At 51.8% G+C, this 20,053-nt stretch overlaps 2 protein-coding genes across 2 annotated transcripts in view; one reads left to right on the top strand and one right to left on the bottom strand.

The window, feature by feature from the left end:
• The first annotated feature begins 747 nt into the window (after positions 1 to 747).
• GPR179 (G protein-coupled receptor 179) lies at positions 748 to 15,618 on the top strand. Its single transcript, XM_006833661.1, is given in 13 exon segments — positions 748 to 1,541; positions 2,982 to 3,090; positions 5,099 to 5,186; positions 5,608 to 5,843; positions 6,658 to 6,726; positions 7,106 to 7,215; positions 7,467 to 7,705; positions 7,864 to 8,002; positions 8,626 to 8,731; positions 9,183 to 9,329; positions 10,780 to 13,864; positions 13,867 to 14,911; positions 14,913 to 15,618. Coding segments are annotated over 13 exon segments (6,873 nt in total).
• Positions 15,619 to 19,318: 3,700 nt separating this feature from the next.
• MRPL45 (mitochondrial ribosomal protein L45) overlaps positions 19,319 to 20,053 on the bottom strand; it is a 22,658-nt gene continuing 21,923 nt past the window's right edge. Inside the window, exons 7-8 of the mRNA XM_006833660.1 lie at positions 19,586 to 19,759; positions 19,319 to 19,402 (exon numbers count right to left, since the gene is read on the bottom strand). Coding sequence (XP_006833723.1) covers positions 19,319 to 19,402; positions 19,586 to 19,759 — 258 coding nt within the window. The remainder of the gene's footprint in view (positions 19,403 to 19,585; positions 19,760 to 20,053) is intronic.

The raw sequence follows: 20,053 nt of genomic DNA, 5'->3' as shown, positions 1-20,053 counted from the left end.
GAGTGAGTAGTTGGGTGAGTCCCTGCTTGAGCCTCAGTGTCTGAATCAGGTTGTGGGGGTCATTTATTGAGATAAAGCACATCCAAAGTACCTCATAAACGGCCACTGTCTATAAAAAAGGTTGATTATGATTTTTCAGGCTCTCTTCCCCCATCCTTGCCGTCCCCAATCTGGTGTCAATGTCGGGAGTGCACACAGCCAGAGTGGATTTCCAGGCGACGCAGCTTGGCCCTTTATCATGCCCATTGCAATTGTTGCCAGGAAGCCGAGTGGAGCAGAGGGGTGGAGAGAGGGGCAGAGGCTTAGCTGCAGTTGCTATGGTGCCCAGCCTGGATTTGTCCATCTCTCCTAATGGAGCAAAGGGCAGAAGGGGGAAGCTGGAGAGAGCCCTCCTGGCCCTTTTCCCTTCCCTCTATCTGGAACAGATGTGGGGTAAAGGGTAGGGGCTCCAGGATCCTGGGTGAAATGGGGGAGAGTAGTTTGCCTGGATTCAAAGGTTTTGAAATGATGGGGGGGCACATTGAGAGGGAGGGAACATGGCCCTCATGCCTACGTCCATAAGCCAGCAGATGACGTTAGAGAGAAGAAAAGCATGCGAGACAGTGTGAGCTGAGAGAGGGAGAGGAAAAGCTGGGCTAGGAGGTGTGGAGGCAGGCAGGCAGCTCTGGGGCCAGCCTCTGCTGCTCTCCTGAGCAGTCAAATTCTCCAGATAGCCAGTGTCCCAGCATTCCTGAGAGCTGTCCCAGGATGGGTCCCAGGGCAGGGGGCATGCCCCCTTCTGTGTGGGGGCTGCTGGGCTGCTGCTTTCTCTGCGCCTGGGCTCTGGGGGGTCCGCAACCCCTGCGCTCTCTACCCCCACTGTCTTCCCAAGCCCAGCCAGAATCTGTGCCCATCCAGATGTCCCCTGAGGGGACAGAGGCAGCCTTGTCTTTTCTCTACTCTGGAGATGCCCAGCAACTGTTGGGGGCTAACTGCAGTAAGCGCTATGAAGCCCAAGGGTCAGGAGCCAACACAGCGCTTCCTCCAATCCTACACAGAGCAGCAGGTAGCCTTGCCCAGGCTGCCAATTTCCTTAACATGCTGCTGCAAGCCAACGACATCCGTGAGTCCAGTGTAGAAGAGGATGTGGAGTGGTACCAGGCACTGGTTCGAAGTGTGGCTGAGGGGGACCCAAGGGCATACAGGGCTTTGCTCACCTTTAGCCCTCCACCAGGGGCCAGCCACCTGCAACTGGCCTTGCAGGCCACCCGGATGCACGAGGAGACCATCCTTCAGGACTTGACTGGGAGCAAGGTGCTGGAGGAGAGCCATGACCGGGACCTGGACCCCCTTGCCCTACAGAAGCGAGTGTTGACCAATGACCTAGGGACCCTTGGCAGTCCCAAGTGGCCACGAGGGGATGGCTACCTGGGGAACATGCAGCACATAAGACAGTCTCCTCCCTTCCTGGAATGCCAGCAAGGTCGACTCCGTCCCGGATGGCTTATCACACTCTCAGCCACCTTCTACGGACTCAAGCCAGATCTCAGCCCAGAAGTCAGGTAAGTGGGCTTGTGTCGGATTCCATGCATTTATAGGGGCATGAGGGAGGGGGCTCAAGCAGGCTCGGGGTGGGGGAGTTGGAGGGGTAGACACAAGTGTGCTGTGCACGGGTCACTTGGCACCCACATGTGTGTCTGGGGGGAGCAGATGTGTATATTTGCAATCAGTTTTGGAAACTATAATCTGAGTGTTCACACTGTATGTAAACCAATTCATTTATATGTTGTTCCTCTGGGTATCTATGTTTATGTGTTTGGGAAGATGAATGAAGGTCTCTGAGCCTATGCATATACATGTAGGTATACTTACACCTAAGAGTCCTGGTGTGGCACTGTAGGATAAAGCACTTGACCACGGGTCGGTTTGAGCAGCAAGATAGGTGGTTCAAACTCACGAGCCACTCCTCAGAAAGCCTACACAGGGTCGCTACATACATAATACCCCTAGGTATAGGTATCTCCACAGGAGTGAGTAGAGTTAGATGTGGGCATAGGTCTTGGCCCAAGGTCTGAGGAGTATATAGTTTGACATAATGACAGCGACAACCCATCCACCAGACTTCTTAGAAGCACTTGGCTAGCTACTCCAAGAGTTAAACCTGCAGCTCTCTAAGAATTTCAGAGATCTATGAGGAGGTTTCTCCGGGGGAAGGAAAGTTAGTGGAGGCAGGGCTTGGAAGCCCAGTCCCGGAGCTGGTCAAGTCCCCAAGTTCTCTCCAATGGTCATCCTCCTACTTCAAACAGGGTCCTCTGCCCTGCCTGTCCTGACCCAGGAGCCTGGTACCCTTCAAACAACTGACCTCTTCCCTCAGCCACAATAAAGTAGAGGGTCAGAGAGGATGCCTGCTGGGAAGGGGCAGCGATTGAACGCAGCACTATAAGGCATTCAAGCACCAACACTACTTTTCCAGCTATTGTGTGCCCATACACTGACCCCCGGCAGGTCCCTCTCCTCCTGATTCTTTGCCAGCTCTCTCCCAGCTTAGCCCAGACAGCTCTACCTCATGGCTTTTCATTCCGCACTTTCTTTGCTGTGGTTTCGAGCTGGCTTGGACAGAGTGAGGGGGTGGTTGATAGCTGAGTGGTGTGTGTGTGTGTTTGTGTGTATGCAGTGGTAAAGTGAAAAAATCCCCTGTAGACAGATCATCAGTGTCCTAGTTCTCGCATGTCTTTACATGTCCCTTCTCTACCCATTGACAGAAACCAGAAAATGATAGGATGTTGAAAAACTGAGCAGTGTGGGAACAGCCTAGTGGTGGGGGACTGCTGCCCATGGAGACAGTGAGGGTTAAGAGCAGTGGAGAAGTGGAAACCATCGGTGTCTTTCCCCAGCATACTGCAGCCACTGTGATAAGTCTGCAAAGCTTGCATTGCCTATAGTCTGGTAGACATAAACACATGTCCGTAGCATTCTCCCTAATGGCAAGTTCACTGCTCCAGGGGGCAAGTGCAGATGGACGTGGATCTTCAGAGTGTGGACATCAATCAGTGTGCTAGTGGCCCAGGCTGGTACTCCAATACACACCTGTGTGACCTCAACAGCACCCAGGTAAGGACAAGAAGAGCAGGGGAGGGGCACTAGGCTCCAGTCTGCCTCTCTCCCTCTTTGTGAGGAGCAGCTCACAAAACCAACCCAGACTCTCCAGGTGGCTGTGGGGAGTCCCTAGGGATTTGCAGAGGTGAGATACCAACGTTTTTAAAAAATGAGGCTACTTGTAATCTCACCTGCCTTTGAAATTCAGTGCCCATCCCTGCCTGCTCTTATGTCAGGGTTCCCCACCCCACCCCCAGGGCCACCTCCTAAGCCTCAAGTAATCTCATGTCTTTTCCTTTCCCTGCACAGCATTCTCTGAGTCAACAGAGCTCCAAAGGATGCTCCATTGGCATTTGTCAAAATAAAAGCAATTGCTGAATGGGGTGTGGGAGGAATGCAGCCAAGATGAGCTCTGGGGCTGGTGAAGGAACTCAGGCCAGACGCTGGCAAACAGACATTTGTTATTAAGTGCCTTCGAGTCAGTTCCGACCCATAGCGACCCTGTAAAGGATTTCTGGGGAGCAGCTGGTAAGCTTGAACCGCCGACCTTGCGGTTCAAACTGACTTTGCAGTCCAGCACATTAATTCACTGCACCATACCAGTAGACATTGGTGGTGGTGGTTATGTGTGTGGAGTTGGTTCCAACTCATAGCAACCCTGGACAGGGTTTCCAAGGCCGTAAATCTTTACGGGAGCAGAAAGCCTCATCTTTCTCTAGTGAAACAGCTGGTAGTTTCGAACTGCTAACCTTGCGGTTGGCAGACCGTTCGTAACCAGTACACTACCAGAGCTCATTCCAGTAGACATGTTTGTTGTTGTTAAGTGCTGTCAAGTTGGTTCCGACCCATAGCGACCCTGTATAGGGTTTCCGAGGAGCAGCTGGTGAGCTTGAACCACCGGCCTTGCAGTTCAAACGGCTTTGCAGTCTGGTGCATTAACCCACAGTGCCACACCAGTAGACGCAGGTGCAGGTAAACCTGACCTGGTGGAGAGCAATGGCCAGTAATTCTGTAAGCCAGTCAGAAACCAGGAGGCAGGGGACTAATCAGCGACTCCTTTGCATTGGCTGCCTGCATGTTCCTCAGTTGAACCAAGCCCTGCAGCCTGCTGGGAGGTGGGGCAGTTTGGGCCTGTTTCTCTGATGCACACAAGTGTTTGGAGCTGTAAGTCCAGGGATGGAAAAGGGTTACCACGGTCCGGGCCACTTTTTAACCCTCTCTTCTCTGGGTCCACATTTGTCTGATCATGCAGACTGTGGCAGGAACAGAGTGTGCGCCAGTGTTCCAGGTAAGAAGGGGGAGGCTGGGTCACAGCATCACACGCTCTGCTCTAACGCTTCCAAGGTATGCCAGGGACTGGATATGGAACTCCCCAGAGTTGTCCTTTCCCTTTGCCCCACTCATGTCTGTTCCTGGCCATGGACACAGCAGATCTGACCTCATGCATACACTCTGCTTTCTGGCCTGATTTTCAGGCCTGCTTCATCCCCTGCTGGGCAAGCATCAATGGGTGGAAGTGGAAGAAAAGGCTGACCTTGGCATCCCACCAGCCTGGCATTAGGGCTGGGGAAAGCAGTCTTATTCCAAAGCCAGATGGCTCCTGGTAGAGGAAGCTGCTTCTCTATGGGGGTCCTTTCAACCCACCTGTGTGTCAATAAGGGAGACCTTTGAAGAAGGATCTAGACACTCAAGGTGTGCCTGGACTCAAGTTCTCCCTGACTTTCATCACCCCCAGCACTGTATCCTAAGAACAGCTGGACACGGGGAAATAGAACCTGTGGGGTTCCTATCGCTGCTTGTCTGAACAAGGGGTGACCCAGTTCCATATTCTTTCCTTGGGATCTCTTTGAGAAAGAGGCAACTGTGGAGATGGCAGTGGATTTCCATAGAAGAAGGGCTTCTGGTGGGATTCCCTAATGGGGACTCAGGTGCTATGAAAGTTAGACCTTCTATCTCTTTCTTCCCAGGAGAGAAAACACCTCCAGGGAAAGCCCCAAATGCATACCATGTTTATTTCCCACAGTGTGTCCCCCTGGAGAATCAGGGCTTTGTTCTTGGTCGCTATCTCTGTCGCTGCCGGCTTGGCTTCTACAGGGCAAATGGCTCTGGCGGTATGTACCTAGGGTGAGGGCAAGTGGTGATTTACAAGCTGGGCTCAAGGGACATCTAGGAAAGGAAGGCAGAGTCATGACGAGATACTGGAATAAAAGTTGTGGGACAAGAGCTGAGGTAGGGAGGAGGAGAGGCAGGTAGGGTTGTTTGGAGGAGTGTCTATGCCTTCTCAGAATGAGTCCACAACCTGCCATTCTAATGCATCTTGATCCTCCAGTGAGCCCTAATCTGAGACCACCTCTACCTGTTTCCCTGCCCTCTTTAGGAGTACCTACTTCTTCAGTGCTCCTCATCCTGCCCCTGCCCCACGGGCCACAAGAGGGAAATGGGGTGTGTGTGACCATAGACAGAGGTGGTTGGGGACTCAGGAAGGAGACCCTAGCTATGCCTTTGTCCCTGCACATATCTTGTTCTTTATAGGGTTAGAGGAGAGCACAGCCCAGCCTACTGGGCAATTTGGGTCCCTGCAAGGCAGCTCTAGGAGGCTGATACGGTGCCAGCCTTGTCCTGAGGGCTGTACCAGTTGTGTGGATGCCACGCCGTGTCTGGTGGAGGAGGCTCTGGCGCTGCGGGCGGCCGTGCTGGCCTGTCAGGTCTGCTGTATTCTGGCTGTCTTCCTGAGCATGCTGGTCTTCTACCGCTGCCGCTGGAACAAGGCAAGGAAGGCCCTGAATCTCTCCTGCACACATGTCCTGTCCATCTCCGGTTCCTGGTGTCAACTGGAGGCCTGAAACTACCTATGACTAGAACTTGGGAGAAATGGGTTCTGTTCTTGAGCCTCAATTCAACTCACCTCTTTCCTCACCTGTAAAATGCAGCCTTTGAACTTGATTCAACAATGCGTATTGAGCATCTATTCTGTGCAAAACGCTGCCTAGGTACTAGGGGCAGAGATCTGTCTCCAGGAATAGGCACCAGGGGCAGAGATCTGTCTCCAGGAATAGGCACTAAGGGCAGAGATCTGTCTCCAGGAATAGGCACGAGGGCCAGAGATCTGCCTCCATGAATAGGCACTAGGGGCAGAGATCTGTCTCCAGGGAAATGTACCAGGGACAGAGATCTGTCTCCAGGAATATGCACCAGGGGCAGAGATCTGTCTCCAGGAATATGCACCAGGGGCAGAGATCTGTTTCCATGAATAGGCACTAGGGGCCGAGATCTGTCTCCATGAAGCACCCAGATTAGTGGAGGAAGCAGAACTTAATAAAACAACAGTACAGAGCCAAGGACTAGGATGGAGGTGGGTTCAGAGAAAGGACCTACTAGGTGTCCTCCCTAACATGGGGTGGGAGGGAGAGGCTTTCTGGAGAACCTGGTCTGGGATGGGGTGGTGGAGGGCTTTGTAAAACCTTAGCCTTAGCCACAGGCTTAGAACCTTGGAGCAGCAGAGTAGGCCATAAAGCAGGCCTGAGACGCTGCACTGTTCCTAGTCTAGGCGCTCACCAGCCTCTCTTTTTCCTGGGTTTACAGAGGATCCGGGCATCCGGGATTACACTGTTGGAAATCATCCTTTTTGGATCCCTATTGCTCTACCTCCCTGTGAGTCTGGCCCCATCTCAGAACTCTGCACAGCCCCAACCTGGTACTCTGCAAACCCTCAGAACCTCTCCTCTCTGCCCTCATGGGGGTGACTCAGAGACCTCCATTTCCCCTTGCTCATACACACCAATGGCAGGCTGGCCTAGTGAGTACTGGAGTCTAACAGTTCAGATTTAAAACAGCTCTACGTTCTGCTGTTTTACCTAATTTACAAATTACTTAACCTCTCTGATACTTAAACTAGTCCTCCACAGAATAGGGTGATGGTGCCCCTCTACTAGGGCTGTTAGAATGAGCAATAATGTGCTTAGTATGAGGCCCAGCACATAGTAGCACAGTGGAGAGCAGCTATTTTTGTCACCCCTCTCCCCTGCCCTAGGTTTTCATCCTGTACTTCAAGCCCAGTGTATTCTGTTGCATCGCTCTCCGCTGGGTGCGGCTGCTGGGTTTTGTCATTGTCTACGGCACCATTATACTCAGGCTTTACAGGTAAGACCTGAGCGGGGCTTTGCTGTCATACTGATCACCCCAGCTCCTTCATTTCTTCAAAGCTAGACCTCTGCCAGTCCCACTGCCCTGTGGCTCAACACAACAGCCATCCAGGGCAACATTTTGGGGGGAAAGGCAGTGAGCCATGAAAGGTGGGTGGAGGAATGGGGAGCAATGGGTGGAGCCCCCTCCTCCCCTGTGCCCACCCCCTCCCACACACACACACATTTCCACCATCCTGACCCTTGCAGAGTGCTCCAGCTGTTCGTGTCTCCAACGGCCCAGCAGGGCCCCCTCCTGAGCAGCGGGCAGCTGCTGCAGCACCTGGGGCTTCACCTGCTGCTTGTGCTGGGCTTCCTGGTGGCATGGACAGCAGGGCTCCTGGAGCCAGGCCTCCAGCACACATTCCTGGTGGCCCGAGGTCATACTCCCACTGGCCGCCACTTCTACCTCTGTCACCACCACCTGTGGGACTACATCATGGTTGTGGGTGAGCTGCTTCTGCTGACTCTGTACTACCAGGAGTCCTCCCAGCCTGCTCCTCCTGCCTAATCCGACTCCTGGCCCTTGGCCCTCCTCCTCAGCATGCCCTACAGAGGTAGGAGTGGCATGGCTGCTGAGGTAGTGCCTCCTCTTTCCCTCCCACAGCCGAGATACTGCTCCTGTGCTGGGGCAGCTTCCTCTGCTACGCCACCCGAGCTGTGCCCTCGGCCTTTCATGAGCTGCGCTACATGGGTATCGCCCTACACAATGAGCTACTGCTCTCTGCTGCCTTCCACACAGCCAGGTGAGGGCAGACCCACCTAACCTATAACTCCTCCACCCCCAACACTGCTCCTCACCTACCCAGGTGGAGGCACACCCACCTGCGGCCAACCTTGCAACACTGATGTGCCCTGGCCAAGTGAGGAAGGCCTCTCACCTGTAGCTCTCCCACCACCCTCAGATCCCCTCTTGCACCCCATGCCTCATCTGGATGACATGGACCCTAATGCCCAAGGAAAGGAATATCTCCCAGTCTGAATTCACTTCCCATTCCTAATTCCATCTCTCTAGCATCCTACCATGCCCATTCCTACAATGTTCCACCCCCCAACTACATCCCCACCCTCAGCCTTCTTCCCCACGGGTCCTCAGGCCTGTGTCTGCGTCCCTAAGGACTTGGCACAACCAACCACCAGGGTCCTTAGGAGAACTGTGGAGCACAAGTCTGTGCTATAGGCAGCTCAAGGTGGCCTGTGGGGACACCTGGAAGACAAGAAGGAAGGGCACCCTCCTCACCTCACCTATCACCTCTACAGACACTCAAGACCAGGGCTAGAAGAACCAATAAGACAGGGTGGGGGTGGGGAGTGGATAAGCCATTCCCACCTGCAGCTAAGGATTCCCCCACTCTGCCTTCGCTATCAGGTTTGCACTGGTCCCCTCCCTGCACCCGGACTGGACCCTCGTCCTTTTCTTCTTCCATACCCACAGCACCGTCAGCACCACACTTGCTCTGCTCTTTATCCCCAAGGTGAGCTTTTCCCCATCTGGGCTATGCGGTGGAATGTGTGTGTGCATGCATGTGCACACACACACACACAATGAGGTCAAGCACTGTGGGTCTGTTGCTGTGGCCGCAGCACCCAGTCCAGGTCAGGTTGAGGGTGACAGAAGGTGCTGGGCTGAGTGAGACAGAGCAGTGAGGAGGAGCTACTCTTTCCTTCTGTTTCCAGGGCCAGAATGAAAGGTTGGTGGACTTTGAGAATCTATTTGGAAGGAGAGTGCCTTACAGGAAGATAGGTGGGGGGAGATGACGGGCATGCCTAGAACTGCTGGGGTCTGGAGTTGAAAGGATGGATCTGAGTAATTCTGAATCAGAGGGGAGGGATGAAGGCTTACAAGGTAGACTTAATCCAAAGATGGAAGTAGGAGTAAACAGAGCCAAGATGAGTCTTTTCCCACTCACACCCCTTCCTTGTCAGTTCCGGAAGCTGGGGGGCCCACCCCGGGAAGAGACTGCGGATGAGATGTACGAAGATGAGCTGGACCTGCGGCGCTCAGGCTCCTACTTCCATAGCAGCACCGCCTCAGCCTGGAGCGAGCGCAGCCTGGACCCCAGTGACATTCGGGTACGTGCTGCCCTCCCAGCCTCCTTTCGGTGGTGCTAGCTTTTTGGACTGGCAGAGGGAGCATTGTTACCCTGCTACATGGGCTCCCCTCCCACTAGTTGTCCCGCTCTCCACAACCTGTCTCCCTTGCTTTGCTACCTGTTACTTGAGTCTGTTCAAAGGAGGTCACACAAACCACCTGAGTGAAGACTACCACAGTTCCTGAGCCCCAGGTACCCTCATCCCTCGTGTCCTCCCCACCCACTCAGCAAGGGGTGTCATGGCAGGGGCATGCTAGGAAACCCTTCAGTCCTTAGCAACCCTGGAGAGTTGGTCTTCCTAGGGCCTTCAGTGGACCTGAGATGGCTCAGGTACTTTCCACACCAGGCTCTCCTTCCGCTGGACCTGGCAGCCCTTAGAGAATGGAACTGCTTTTTGGGTCTTAAATCAGAAAAGCACCCTTACTCTTCTCCTGCTCAAGGGGAACATGAGAGTCACTGGGACCCTGATAAGAGGCTAGGTGGGTAGGAAATGAGGAGACCTGGAAATCTCAGCCCATTGTTTTACAAGACGTCAAGATGTAGGAGCAATCCCAGGACTCACTGCCATGGACTCACAGCGACAGTGTAGAGGGTTTCCAAGGCTATGAAGCTTGACAGGAGCAGAAAGCCTCATTTTACTCCCTTGGAGCAGTTGGTGGGTTTGAACTACTGAACCTTGCAGCTAGCAATCCAGTGCGTATCCTACAGTGCAACCAGGGCTCATTGGGTCCATCTCTACACCTGCCTTATTTACAGCCTCAAGAAGAGACCACCACACCCTTCAACTGCTTATCCCAAAGCCCTCAGCCTCTTTCCCTTTTGCATTCTCCTGCACTCACCAGCTCAACTTCCGGCCCCGGGGTACAGGCTGAGCTCAGAGACCCACTCAGCAGGGAGGCCTGAAGGTGTGGAGGCCCACTGCCACCCACAACAGCACCCACCCTGGGCCCCTACTTTCTGGAGCAGGAGGCAGCCAATCAATATGCTCCTCCCAGGTTGACTATGAGAACAAATACAGAATATAAGAGGACAGACCTTCCACCTTAATGGACACTTGACATTAACACTAACTCCAACATTTCCTATCAGTCTTTTCTAGAAGCAGAGGCTAAGAGACATCAAGAAACAATCTCGAGTTATATAGTGTGTCCGCAATCCAGAATCCAGTTTTCCTGTTCCCTGAGCAGGTGACTTACCACCAGAGCACAGTGGCCCAGGGAGGGGAGTGTAGGCTGAGTCCTCTGCGCTGCCTGGACACTGCTCTGGAGAAATAGTGAGGTGATCGCTGAGAGTTTTAGAAGCAAGAAAGGATCTGGATTGGTAGAAAGGAGACCTCTCAAAATAGCTCAGGAGGACAGTGCATTTGGAGATGGGGAGAGGTAGCGCTTCCTCCTCCTCAGAATCTCTGCTCCCCTTGTCCCTCCCCCCAGGATGAGCTGAAGAAGCTCTATGCCCAGCTAGAGATCCACAAGACCAAGGAAATGGCTGTTAACAACCCCCACCTGCCCAAGAAGCGGGGCAGCTTGCACCAGGGTCTGGGCCGCTCCTTCATGAGGTACCTGGCCGAGTTTCCTGAGGCCCTGGTGCGGCAGCACTCCTCAGGCCGCAGCAGCCTGCCCTGCTCTTCCCACCGCCAGCTCCTCAGCTCCAGCCTCCAGGAACACAAAAGACCACAAGCCCTGCGCAAGTCCCACAGCACCTATGACCACCACAGCGAGCAGGATGCACCTCTCCCCTACTCGCTGCTGGGGAGGAAGCTGGCCAAGGTGGCCTCACAGGCGGAGAGCAGAGAGTCCATGGAAGGACCCCCTGCCCTCGGCTTCAGGTCTGCCAGTGCCCACAACCTGATGGTGGGAGAGAGGCTTCCCAGAGTGCGGCCCACCTCCCTACAGAAGTCACTCAGCATCGTGACTGGCTCCAGGGAAAAGGCCATGCTGGTGGTCAGCCAGGACTACCTGGAAGAGAGTTACCGACAGGCAAAGGAGCAAGAGCGCAAGAAGGCAGAGGCAAGCCCAGAGAGAAGGCCACCAGCCAAGAGGCTGCAACGAGCCTGGGGTGCCCCCTTGTCAGCCCCACCTTCCCCTGCCAAGAGCAGTTCCCATGCCTCTAGGCAGCCCCATCAGGAGGTTGGGAGGAGGCTGCCTCACCCACCCATCAGACACCAGGTCTCCACACCCATCCTGACCTTGTCTAGGGCCTGCCTGGGAGAGCCAAGGGTGCTGTCACCCAGCTCCACCTTGGCTCCAGCCCCTGCTGTAGCACCTGTCCCAGCGCCTCCTCAAAGCCCCAGCTTGCTCACTTACATCTGCCCCTGGGAGAATGCAGAACTGCCAGTAAGAAAAGAAAATGTGATCCAAGAAGACCCCTCAGGGCCAGAGCGAGGCAGCCACTCCCCTGCCTCTGTGCAGACTAGGGTCTGGAGGGCCCTCTCAGTTTCAGCAGAGAAAAGAGGGGCTGGAGAGAATGAAATGGACACAGAGGACAGGGGTCTCCAGGGAAAAGCTGAGGTCCTGGGCAAGGACGGGCCCACGGTCCTCTCTAAATCCCACAGCCTCAAGGCTCCTGTTCAGCAGGGTTCCATGTGCAGTCTGGGACTGGCTATCAGAGCTCTAACCCATTCTCGGAGCACATATCTAGAGAAAGACAGTGGGAAGGAGAGTCCTGAGAGAGAGGAGAAGGGTAGAGCTTCAGGAGAAAGTGTGAGGTCATCCCCCAAATCACCCAGGGTGGGTCGGCCCAAGGGAATAAGTAAGCAGGCTGCCCTTGCCCCCTGTGACGATGAAGAGTCTCTCCAGAACCAACAGAATGCTCACACCAGCAGAATGCTCCAAGTCTGTCAGCAGGAGGGCAGCAGGAAGCAAGAAGACAGAGGGAGGAGGAAATCCCAGGGCTGGGGGGATGGAAAAGCTGAGAAAGCAGGTGACACAGGACATGCTACATTGAGAAAAGGCAGGCAGGGGACAACGGTGGACAAAAAGGCAGAGCAAGCAAAACCAGACCCTAGAGGGTGGCAGGAACGGCCTAAAGCTGGTGTCCTGCCCCTGGGCAGTGCTGCCCACAGGGTAGCAGAAATATGCCCTTGGGAAGTCACCAAGTCAGAAATGGGTCTGCATGACAGCAAGGCTGAAATCTGCCCCTGGGAGGTGAGTGAAGGAAGTCCTAAGAAAGGAGCACTAAGGCAGAATCTAGAAGATCACTGCCAAGACAAGAGAGGGAAAGTCTCCAAAAAACTAGAACCCAAAGAGGTGGGTGCCATTGCTCAGAAAAAGCCAGAGAGGCTGGTAAGGGGGCATGAGGCAGCGTGTGTTGGGAAGGGTACCGTTCCTGGGGGACTGTCCCCTCAGTCAGCCCCCCAGAACACTGAGAGAACCAAGGGCAGATCTGAAGCAGTGGGCAGTGGGGAGGCTAGGGAGGTGTCCATGTGTCAGTGGGAAGTCACTGGTCCAGAAGTTTATCAAGAAGGCATGGCCAAGGAAGAGCTCTACCCTTGGGAGACAAGGGAGAGAGGAGAGGAGGTGGCAGTGAGGGAGCTCCCCCAGGAAAAGCAGAAAATCCTCAAGAAAGCAACTTTTTGGAAAGAACACAAACTGGGTGGAGATTGGGGGTCTCTCTGTCCATGGGCGAGTACACATTTTCGGGGTCCCACAGCGGTCTCAACTATGACCTCAGGAACCCCTGAGTGCTCAGGGGATTTGAGCAGTGGCATTACTGAGGTGTGTCCATGGGAGGCAGAGGATGCTCGTGCTACCAGGAAAGCAGAGATCTCTTCCTGGGAGCTGGGTGCTGAGATGCTGGGGAAAGAGACAAACAGTCAGGGGACAGGTGGAGAATCTCTCCAGAAAAAGGGAAAAGTCCCCAGAGAAGGCAGCACTGGAGAGATGCAGGAACAAGCTTGGAAAAGTCAACAGCAGGAGTCTGTCTGTTCGTGGGAGAGGACAGCCACTGGGCACTCCAGCCCAGGTGTGGGAAAATCCCCATCCAAAGCTGGAGGAAGCAGAGTGACGCAGGTATGTCCATGGGAAGATAGCAAACCAGAGATAAAGGAAGGGCCACCTGCCAAAGCAGGGATCTGTCCCTGGGAGGTTAACGGAAGAACAGGGGACTGGGCATCGGGACAGACTCCAAAAGGCGGCAAATCTCAAAAGGGCCAGGAGGAATTACATGGACAACCAGGAATCAACAAAGCTTGGAGAGAACCTGAGAGGCAGATCCCAAAGCTGGAAGCAGTGTGTCCCCAGGAGAGGGTGGACCCTGGCAGTCTTCCCCAACAGCCAGGCTCTCAAGACACAGTTAAACCCAAAGCCAGTTTCCAGATGTCAGGCAGCGTGGGAAGCAAAACTGCAGAGACCTGCTCGTGGGATGTGGAGGAGAACCTGACTGCAGAGAAAGCGAACATCTGTTCCCGGGAGGCAAGTGGTGGAGCAGAGCAGGAAAGGGCTCTGGGAGAGGAGGACAGTAAGCAATTCCCAAGTGACACAGGAAAGGCTTGTGGCCATTCTGGACCCAGTCAGAGAGCTTAACTGCTCCGAAGAAGCCAGAAAGGCCAGCTTGGGAGCAGGAGGTAGCCCATCCCTGGGAAGGTTTGGATCCAGGGGATTCCTCTCACCATTCACATGCTCTGGACACTGATAGATCAGAACTTGAACTCCAGGACCTGGACAGTGTGGGGAGCAGACCAGCAGAGATGTGTCCCTGGGAAATAAGTGAAGGAATGACTGAGAAGGGCCTGGGACAGGAGACAGGGTGTAAGTCAGCAGGGCAGAAGAAGAAAACTCTAGAAAAAAGAAGACTTACCTCCCTAGGAGAAGACATATCAAAATGGGAGGTAAAACTGAGTCAGAAGCAGGAACCTGTTTGTCCTTGGGAGACCACCGATTTGAGGGAACCCCCTGCTCAGGTCCCCAGGGTTTCAGACTTCTCCAGAAGCATAAGTATTCAAGTGGCTGAGGGGCAGTCCTTGGAAGGGGCTCTGAGGCAAGACCCAAGGAGGGGCTCCCTTCCAGAAAACATGCTAACTCAAGAAAAAGCCTCATGTCCCAAAGCAGAATTCACTATTAAACATGGGGTAAACACATGCAGGGAGTTGCAATCTGTCCATCCATGGGACACTCAATGCATAGACCAGTCTAAAATCGACTCCCAGAGGTGGGTCAGTGTTGAAGTCCCATGCCCATGGGATGTTCCCAACCCATATACTTATAAAACTGACAGTAGCTCCAAGGTCAAGATCTGTCCTTGGGAGGGGAATGAACAACTTTCTGAGAATGGGGTGTCAGGACAGGATGGGAAAGGGAAACTTCAAGAGAAGGGGAACGTCCCCGAAAAATCAGAGCCCAAAGATTTGGTAGTTCAGAAAAAGCCAAAGACGGTAAACAGGAAGGAGGCTGTATGTGTCTGGGAGAGTCAAGATTGTGGGGGTCCATCTCTACAACCAACCCCACAACCTTCTGACAGAAGCAAAGGCAGTACTGAGGCTGCAGGTTGTATGGAAGCCAGGGTAGCAGACACGTGTCTGTGGGAATCAGAAGAGACTCCCTCTGCCAAGAAAGCAGAGATCTGTCCCCAGGGGATGAGTAAAGGAAGGGAGACAAGAACAGAACCTAGACAGAAACTCACAAGGGCAAGGAGAGACAAAGGCAAGCTCTGGAATGGCTGAAGAACACTTTCCAAAGGCGGCAGCAGCAAAACCCAGCAGGGAGCAGGAGACAGTCTGCCCATGGAAAGGCACAGATTCCAGGGAGCCCTTTCTCCAGGCAGACGCTCTGGACATCGACCGACCCAAAGCCAGTCCCCATGAAGCAAGCAGTCTGAGGAGGAGGTCAGCAGAGCTATGTCAATGGGAAGACACAGATCCAGAAGGAAACAGAATAAAGGGCACCATGGCAGAAATCTGTCCCTGGGGGGGAACTGGAGCCCCATCTGAGGAATCTGGCCTCTTGGCTCTAACAGCTACTCAGACAGAAATGTTTGTCACCACAGCCTATGAGAAACTACCATGCCTTTCCATCCAGAGACCTATGGGAAGCTTCCTGCCAGAAAGCAAAAGCCCCCACCCCGAGGTGAGCAGGCCAGCTGGTACTTTTACTCTGGAAGGTGTTAAAGAACTCCAAGGACCTTCAGGGTTTAGACCAGGAACCAGCTTAACCCCAGAGCCAAGTCTCCAAGAAGCTGAGACTCAGAACTCTTCCTCCTTAACTGAAGACCAAAAAGCAATCTCTGTAACTCAACATAAAGAATTCACCCTTCCAAATGTCTATCCGTGGGACTAGGAGTAACAGCTTCATCAGATGACATTAAAGATAGAACTAGTTTTCAGGAACCAAGGTTTTTTTTCTAAGTCCTAGATGTTCCCAGAGTCAGATCAGAAGCACTTGGCCATGTCCCTTCCCAGGAAGGCCAGAAGTCAACTCATTCCAAAAATAAACTACACAAGGAAGGAACAGCTTACACCCCAAGAGAAGTCACACTTTCTCTTCACCTTTAATTCTTCTTCCCGTGGGACAAAGGCTAGGCCCCCTGCTTCTAAAGAATCCTCTCTTCCAGCTAGCCACCTAGACATGCAACACAAGCCACCTGAGTCTGGACACTCACTTGTAAAGTCAGTGTTAGGAGTGAAAAAGGAAATCACATGTCTCATAAGGAAACCTCATTCTTTGAAGTTTGCAAAGGCCATTTCTTAAGAGGAAACTTTAACCATAAGGCACTTACGGTAATATAGGGACTATGATTATAAAATACTCAGGACCCAGGGATTTATCTCTCTGCAATGATAGCTGGGGTGGACCTAGGATGGGACCACAGGAAGCTTAAGAAATCATTTAATTCAAGTTTAAACAGGAAACTGAGCTCAAAATAGGTGCCTGAAGACCTCAAGACCTGGCTACTTTGAATCTAATTCTCCTGTTGCGGTTTCATTCTTCAGTAGAGCTACTGGGGCACTCTCACAGCCATAACACGTGACAGTAACACCAGCAACAGAGAACACAGAAGGAAAAGTGGTTCCTCCAGGACCTCTCATACTGTGCAAGGCAGAGTTCTCCCTTCAAGACATCTTCTCTCAGTTCAAGGAACACGCCTCTTGCTGGCTTGCTAACTATTTTCAGACGCTCTCCCCCTCTTCCTGCCCCATCTCTAGCCAGTCTCCAGAGCTCATCTCACTGCTCAATCTCCTCCTCCCAGTCTGTCTCTGCTGCCAGTGCAACTGGAGCCAAGGTCATCTCTGGTTCCGATGTGAGAACCACTCTAAATCACCTGCTCTGTACCAAGGAGCCCAAATCACAATCTCCTTCCCAGAGATGTCTGGGAAAGAAAGAGGAGGTCCTGTTTACAGCTGGCATTGTAATTGCTTCTGCTCTCAGAAAGCGTAATGCATTGGGACAGGTTAGAGGCCTGAGAGCCGGGGAATAGAAGGTATGTAAGTACAAAGACTTCTGTTAGAAAGCTCCCTCTAACTGGCTCTCTTCTCTCATCAGTCAGTTCAGGTTACCCTTGCCTAAGAAGTACTAGGTAGTAGAGTACTGGGATTAGAGGATACCACCAGAGGGAAATAAGGAAGGAGAAAAACACTGGTACAAAGTCCTGCCCTCTAACTATATAGACATTGATGACATTCATGTGGATGAAAAAGTTATAACAAGGAAACCTAGAACTCAACGGGTGAAAATAAGTCAACATGCAAATACTTAAGGAGTCCTGGTGTGGCACTGTGGGCTCATGCATCACACTGCAAAGTCGTTTGAATTGCAAAGTCAGTGGTTCAAACTCACCAGCTGCTCCTTGGAAACCCTATACAGGGTCACCATGGGTCGGAATCGACTCTACGGCACTTAACAACAACAACAAGGCAATTATAGGACAATACAGGAATAGTAGCAAAGTGCTTCAGCTCCAAATGAGAGCAGCAGAAGTAACAGAGGAAGCCACTCTTTCCCGTGTCTAGGCCCTTCCTCCCATTCACCCTTGCTCTCAGAGCAGTAATAAAGTCTGTTGTTGCTCTGGACTCTGGTGAATTAACCCCACAGCTACTGACCCAATATGAATTTTGCCAATTGTGCTCCCTAGAACCACCCATCTAATCTAGTCTAGTTGAGAACAACAAAGTTGCCCCCACACTCTCTCTTATGAAATAAACCCGGGGAAAAAGAATAAAGAATGCTTTTTCTTGACTAATGCAGCTGGCTCTAGCCTATTGATAGTGGTCGTTTTCTTTGTCAAAGTTTTGGAACAGGAGCAATAGACAGGTAAGGAAATACAATGCCTGCTCCAAAGATCAAACGACAACATTGCAGCCTTGTGGCCTTCAGGCTGGTCGGGCTAGTTCTCCGCCAGTGCTGGCTACGGCTGACACTGCAGATCATGGTCTCTGCCTGGTCCTTCCAGTCAATCCTTCACATCTGGGGCCATCTGCTCAATTGGATTTGGTTCCAAGGGGAAATTAAAACTGCATTTATTCTCTGGCTTCCTAGTGGCAGTTACTGCTTAGCTGCTAGTTAGAATTATCTAGAGACTCTGAGTCAGACCCAAGGGTGTGGGGCGAAAACAAGCTTATTTGGAACAGTGTTTTTACACATTCATAGAAACCAGTGTATCATTTCCCCACTAAGTGAGCCCTTTTGCTTCTCTGCTTCCCCACCTTCCCTGGATCACCTCCCCATCCCCAATGCTTCCCAGCTGTGACTTATGCTGAAAGCACTTTCCTTCTCATTTTACTTTAATCCAGGGCTCAGGCAAAGAGGATGTAACCAAGCCTCAGGTGGACTGACTAAAGCATTACACTAGCCTTAATCCGAATCTAGTTCCATTGGACTCTACTATCCAGGCAAGGTTAAAGCAGATTAATCTTTACCTCGAATGCCAAAATCCCTAAAAAAAAAAGTAGTGAAAATCAGAAAGTACAAAACCTGAGAAGAGACCATATGTGTTGATGAAAACAATAGCACTCTTTGCCACTCTGTGCCTGGTAAAGAGTGATTTTCCTAGTCACATCTCAAAGGATCCCAGGATACACAAGCATTTGGAGGGAAAGAACAAAGCCTGGGCTGCTGGGCTCAATACAGATTCATATTCCGTTATGTTTGCCTTCCCAAAGGTGGGTTGGAATACTGACCATCTCCAAGTGTCAGAAATCAAGGAACCAAGGCTTACAGATGGATTTCTCAAATGTAACAACCCTTCCATGGCCCCTGACTCCACCCAGGCTTCCTGGGATCACATAAAGGATGCAGCTGATAATTAAGAACACAATCCAAAAGGCTGAAGGTTAAATGATTTCTTTGGACTTGCATTTTTCTATGAAATACAAATACTGATTTAGTGATCCAGTGTATAAGAAAGATTCTCTTATGTGATGCAATATCTTATAAACACTAGTAATTTTTCTCAAGTCTAGACTTGTTGCTGTTGTTCGGTGCCATCAAGTCGGTACCAACTCATAATGACCCTATCTGTGCACAGCAGAACGAAACACCGCCCGATCCTGGGCCAATCTCACTACTGTTAGATCACTCACAACTAAGCATGTTTTCCATTTCTGTTTTTGAAGGCTGGTCTACCTCTAGCCTGAATCAACATACCACAATTTCTCAACACGCTGATACTATTTTATTTCAGACTATGTTCCCTGCCCTGTAATTAGAAAGAGAACATTCCTAGTTTGCTCCTGATAGTCACTGATATGGGGAAATTTGATTATCTGATGTTCTCAGACAAATAACTTTCTATCTAGACTCAGAAGCTACACATACAATTTAAAAAAAAAAAAAGAGGGAAGAAGTGGACATCCACAGCTATGCATACCAGCCACCAACCTGGGCCAGCCATCAGCCCTGGCTGTTGAGACCAACTGCTGAAAAGATTCAAGCAGGACAGGAAAGAACAAAATAGTTCTATTTATTGCATGGCAGAGACAGATGACTTCACAGCTTCCAGTCACCTTATCACCCATGTCTCACCCAAGCATCATTTTTGCCATCAGGCTGTCTGAGGTTTAGGAACCTCCTCTTGTGGTTCATAGTCCTCCCATGGTTTCAGCTGGGGGCCAGGGATCATCACCGTCTGAAAAAGCAGGAAAACTGAGTTACCTACCAACTCAGCCCAGGACTTATCCGGGAAGGACATCCCCACTCCCAGGAGTATTCCCATTCCCTAATGCTCCACTTCCTGTTTCCACTAGTGGGAGCCCAACAGGAGTGGCTTAGGATGCCAAAACTACTGCCTTGACCATGCAGGCTGCCTTACCTTAAGGATAGGCTGCTTAGGAGGTGCCCATTGGGGGACAATCTTGCCATGCATTCTCCAGCTCCCATAGGGATTCATCAAGTGCTTTTCAAACACAACATACTCTAGGACATCCTTGGGCACATCTTCTTGTCCATACATTAACCGACCAAACCTGTCATATATGGCCAGAATCTGTAATAATGAAAGCAAATCCAGCCTTAGTTCTTGGGAGTTTTTTTTTTTTTTTTTAATTGTGAATTATATGATAGTTCACATGAGAGAACTTTAGTTTTACATTCATTCCATCATATATCATCTCACTGCCATGGTTCCAATCCCCTCCATGCATCATAAACCAACCAAAGGGTATATCCTAGAAACCCGCCTCCTACACTTCATCCTCCACCCCCCAACAAGTTTTCGGGCCACAGTCCCTTTCTCTCTCTGGATTCAAAGTCCCCAGTCGCTTCATCACTCCACGTCATC

The sequence above is a fragment of the Chrysochloris asiatica genome, unplaced genomic scaffold (genome assembly GCF_000296735.1).
Source record: "Chrysochloris asiatica unplaced genomic scaffold, ChrAsi1.0 scaffold00007, whole genome shotgun sequence".
NCBI classification, from domain to species: domain Eukaryota; kingdom Metazoa; phylum Chordata; class Mammalia; order Afrosoricida; family Chrysochloridae; genus Chrysochloris; species Chrysochloris asiatica.
Note: the sequence above shows the minus strand (reverse complement) of the source record. Positions and strands in the feature narration are given on the sequence as shown.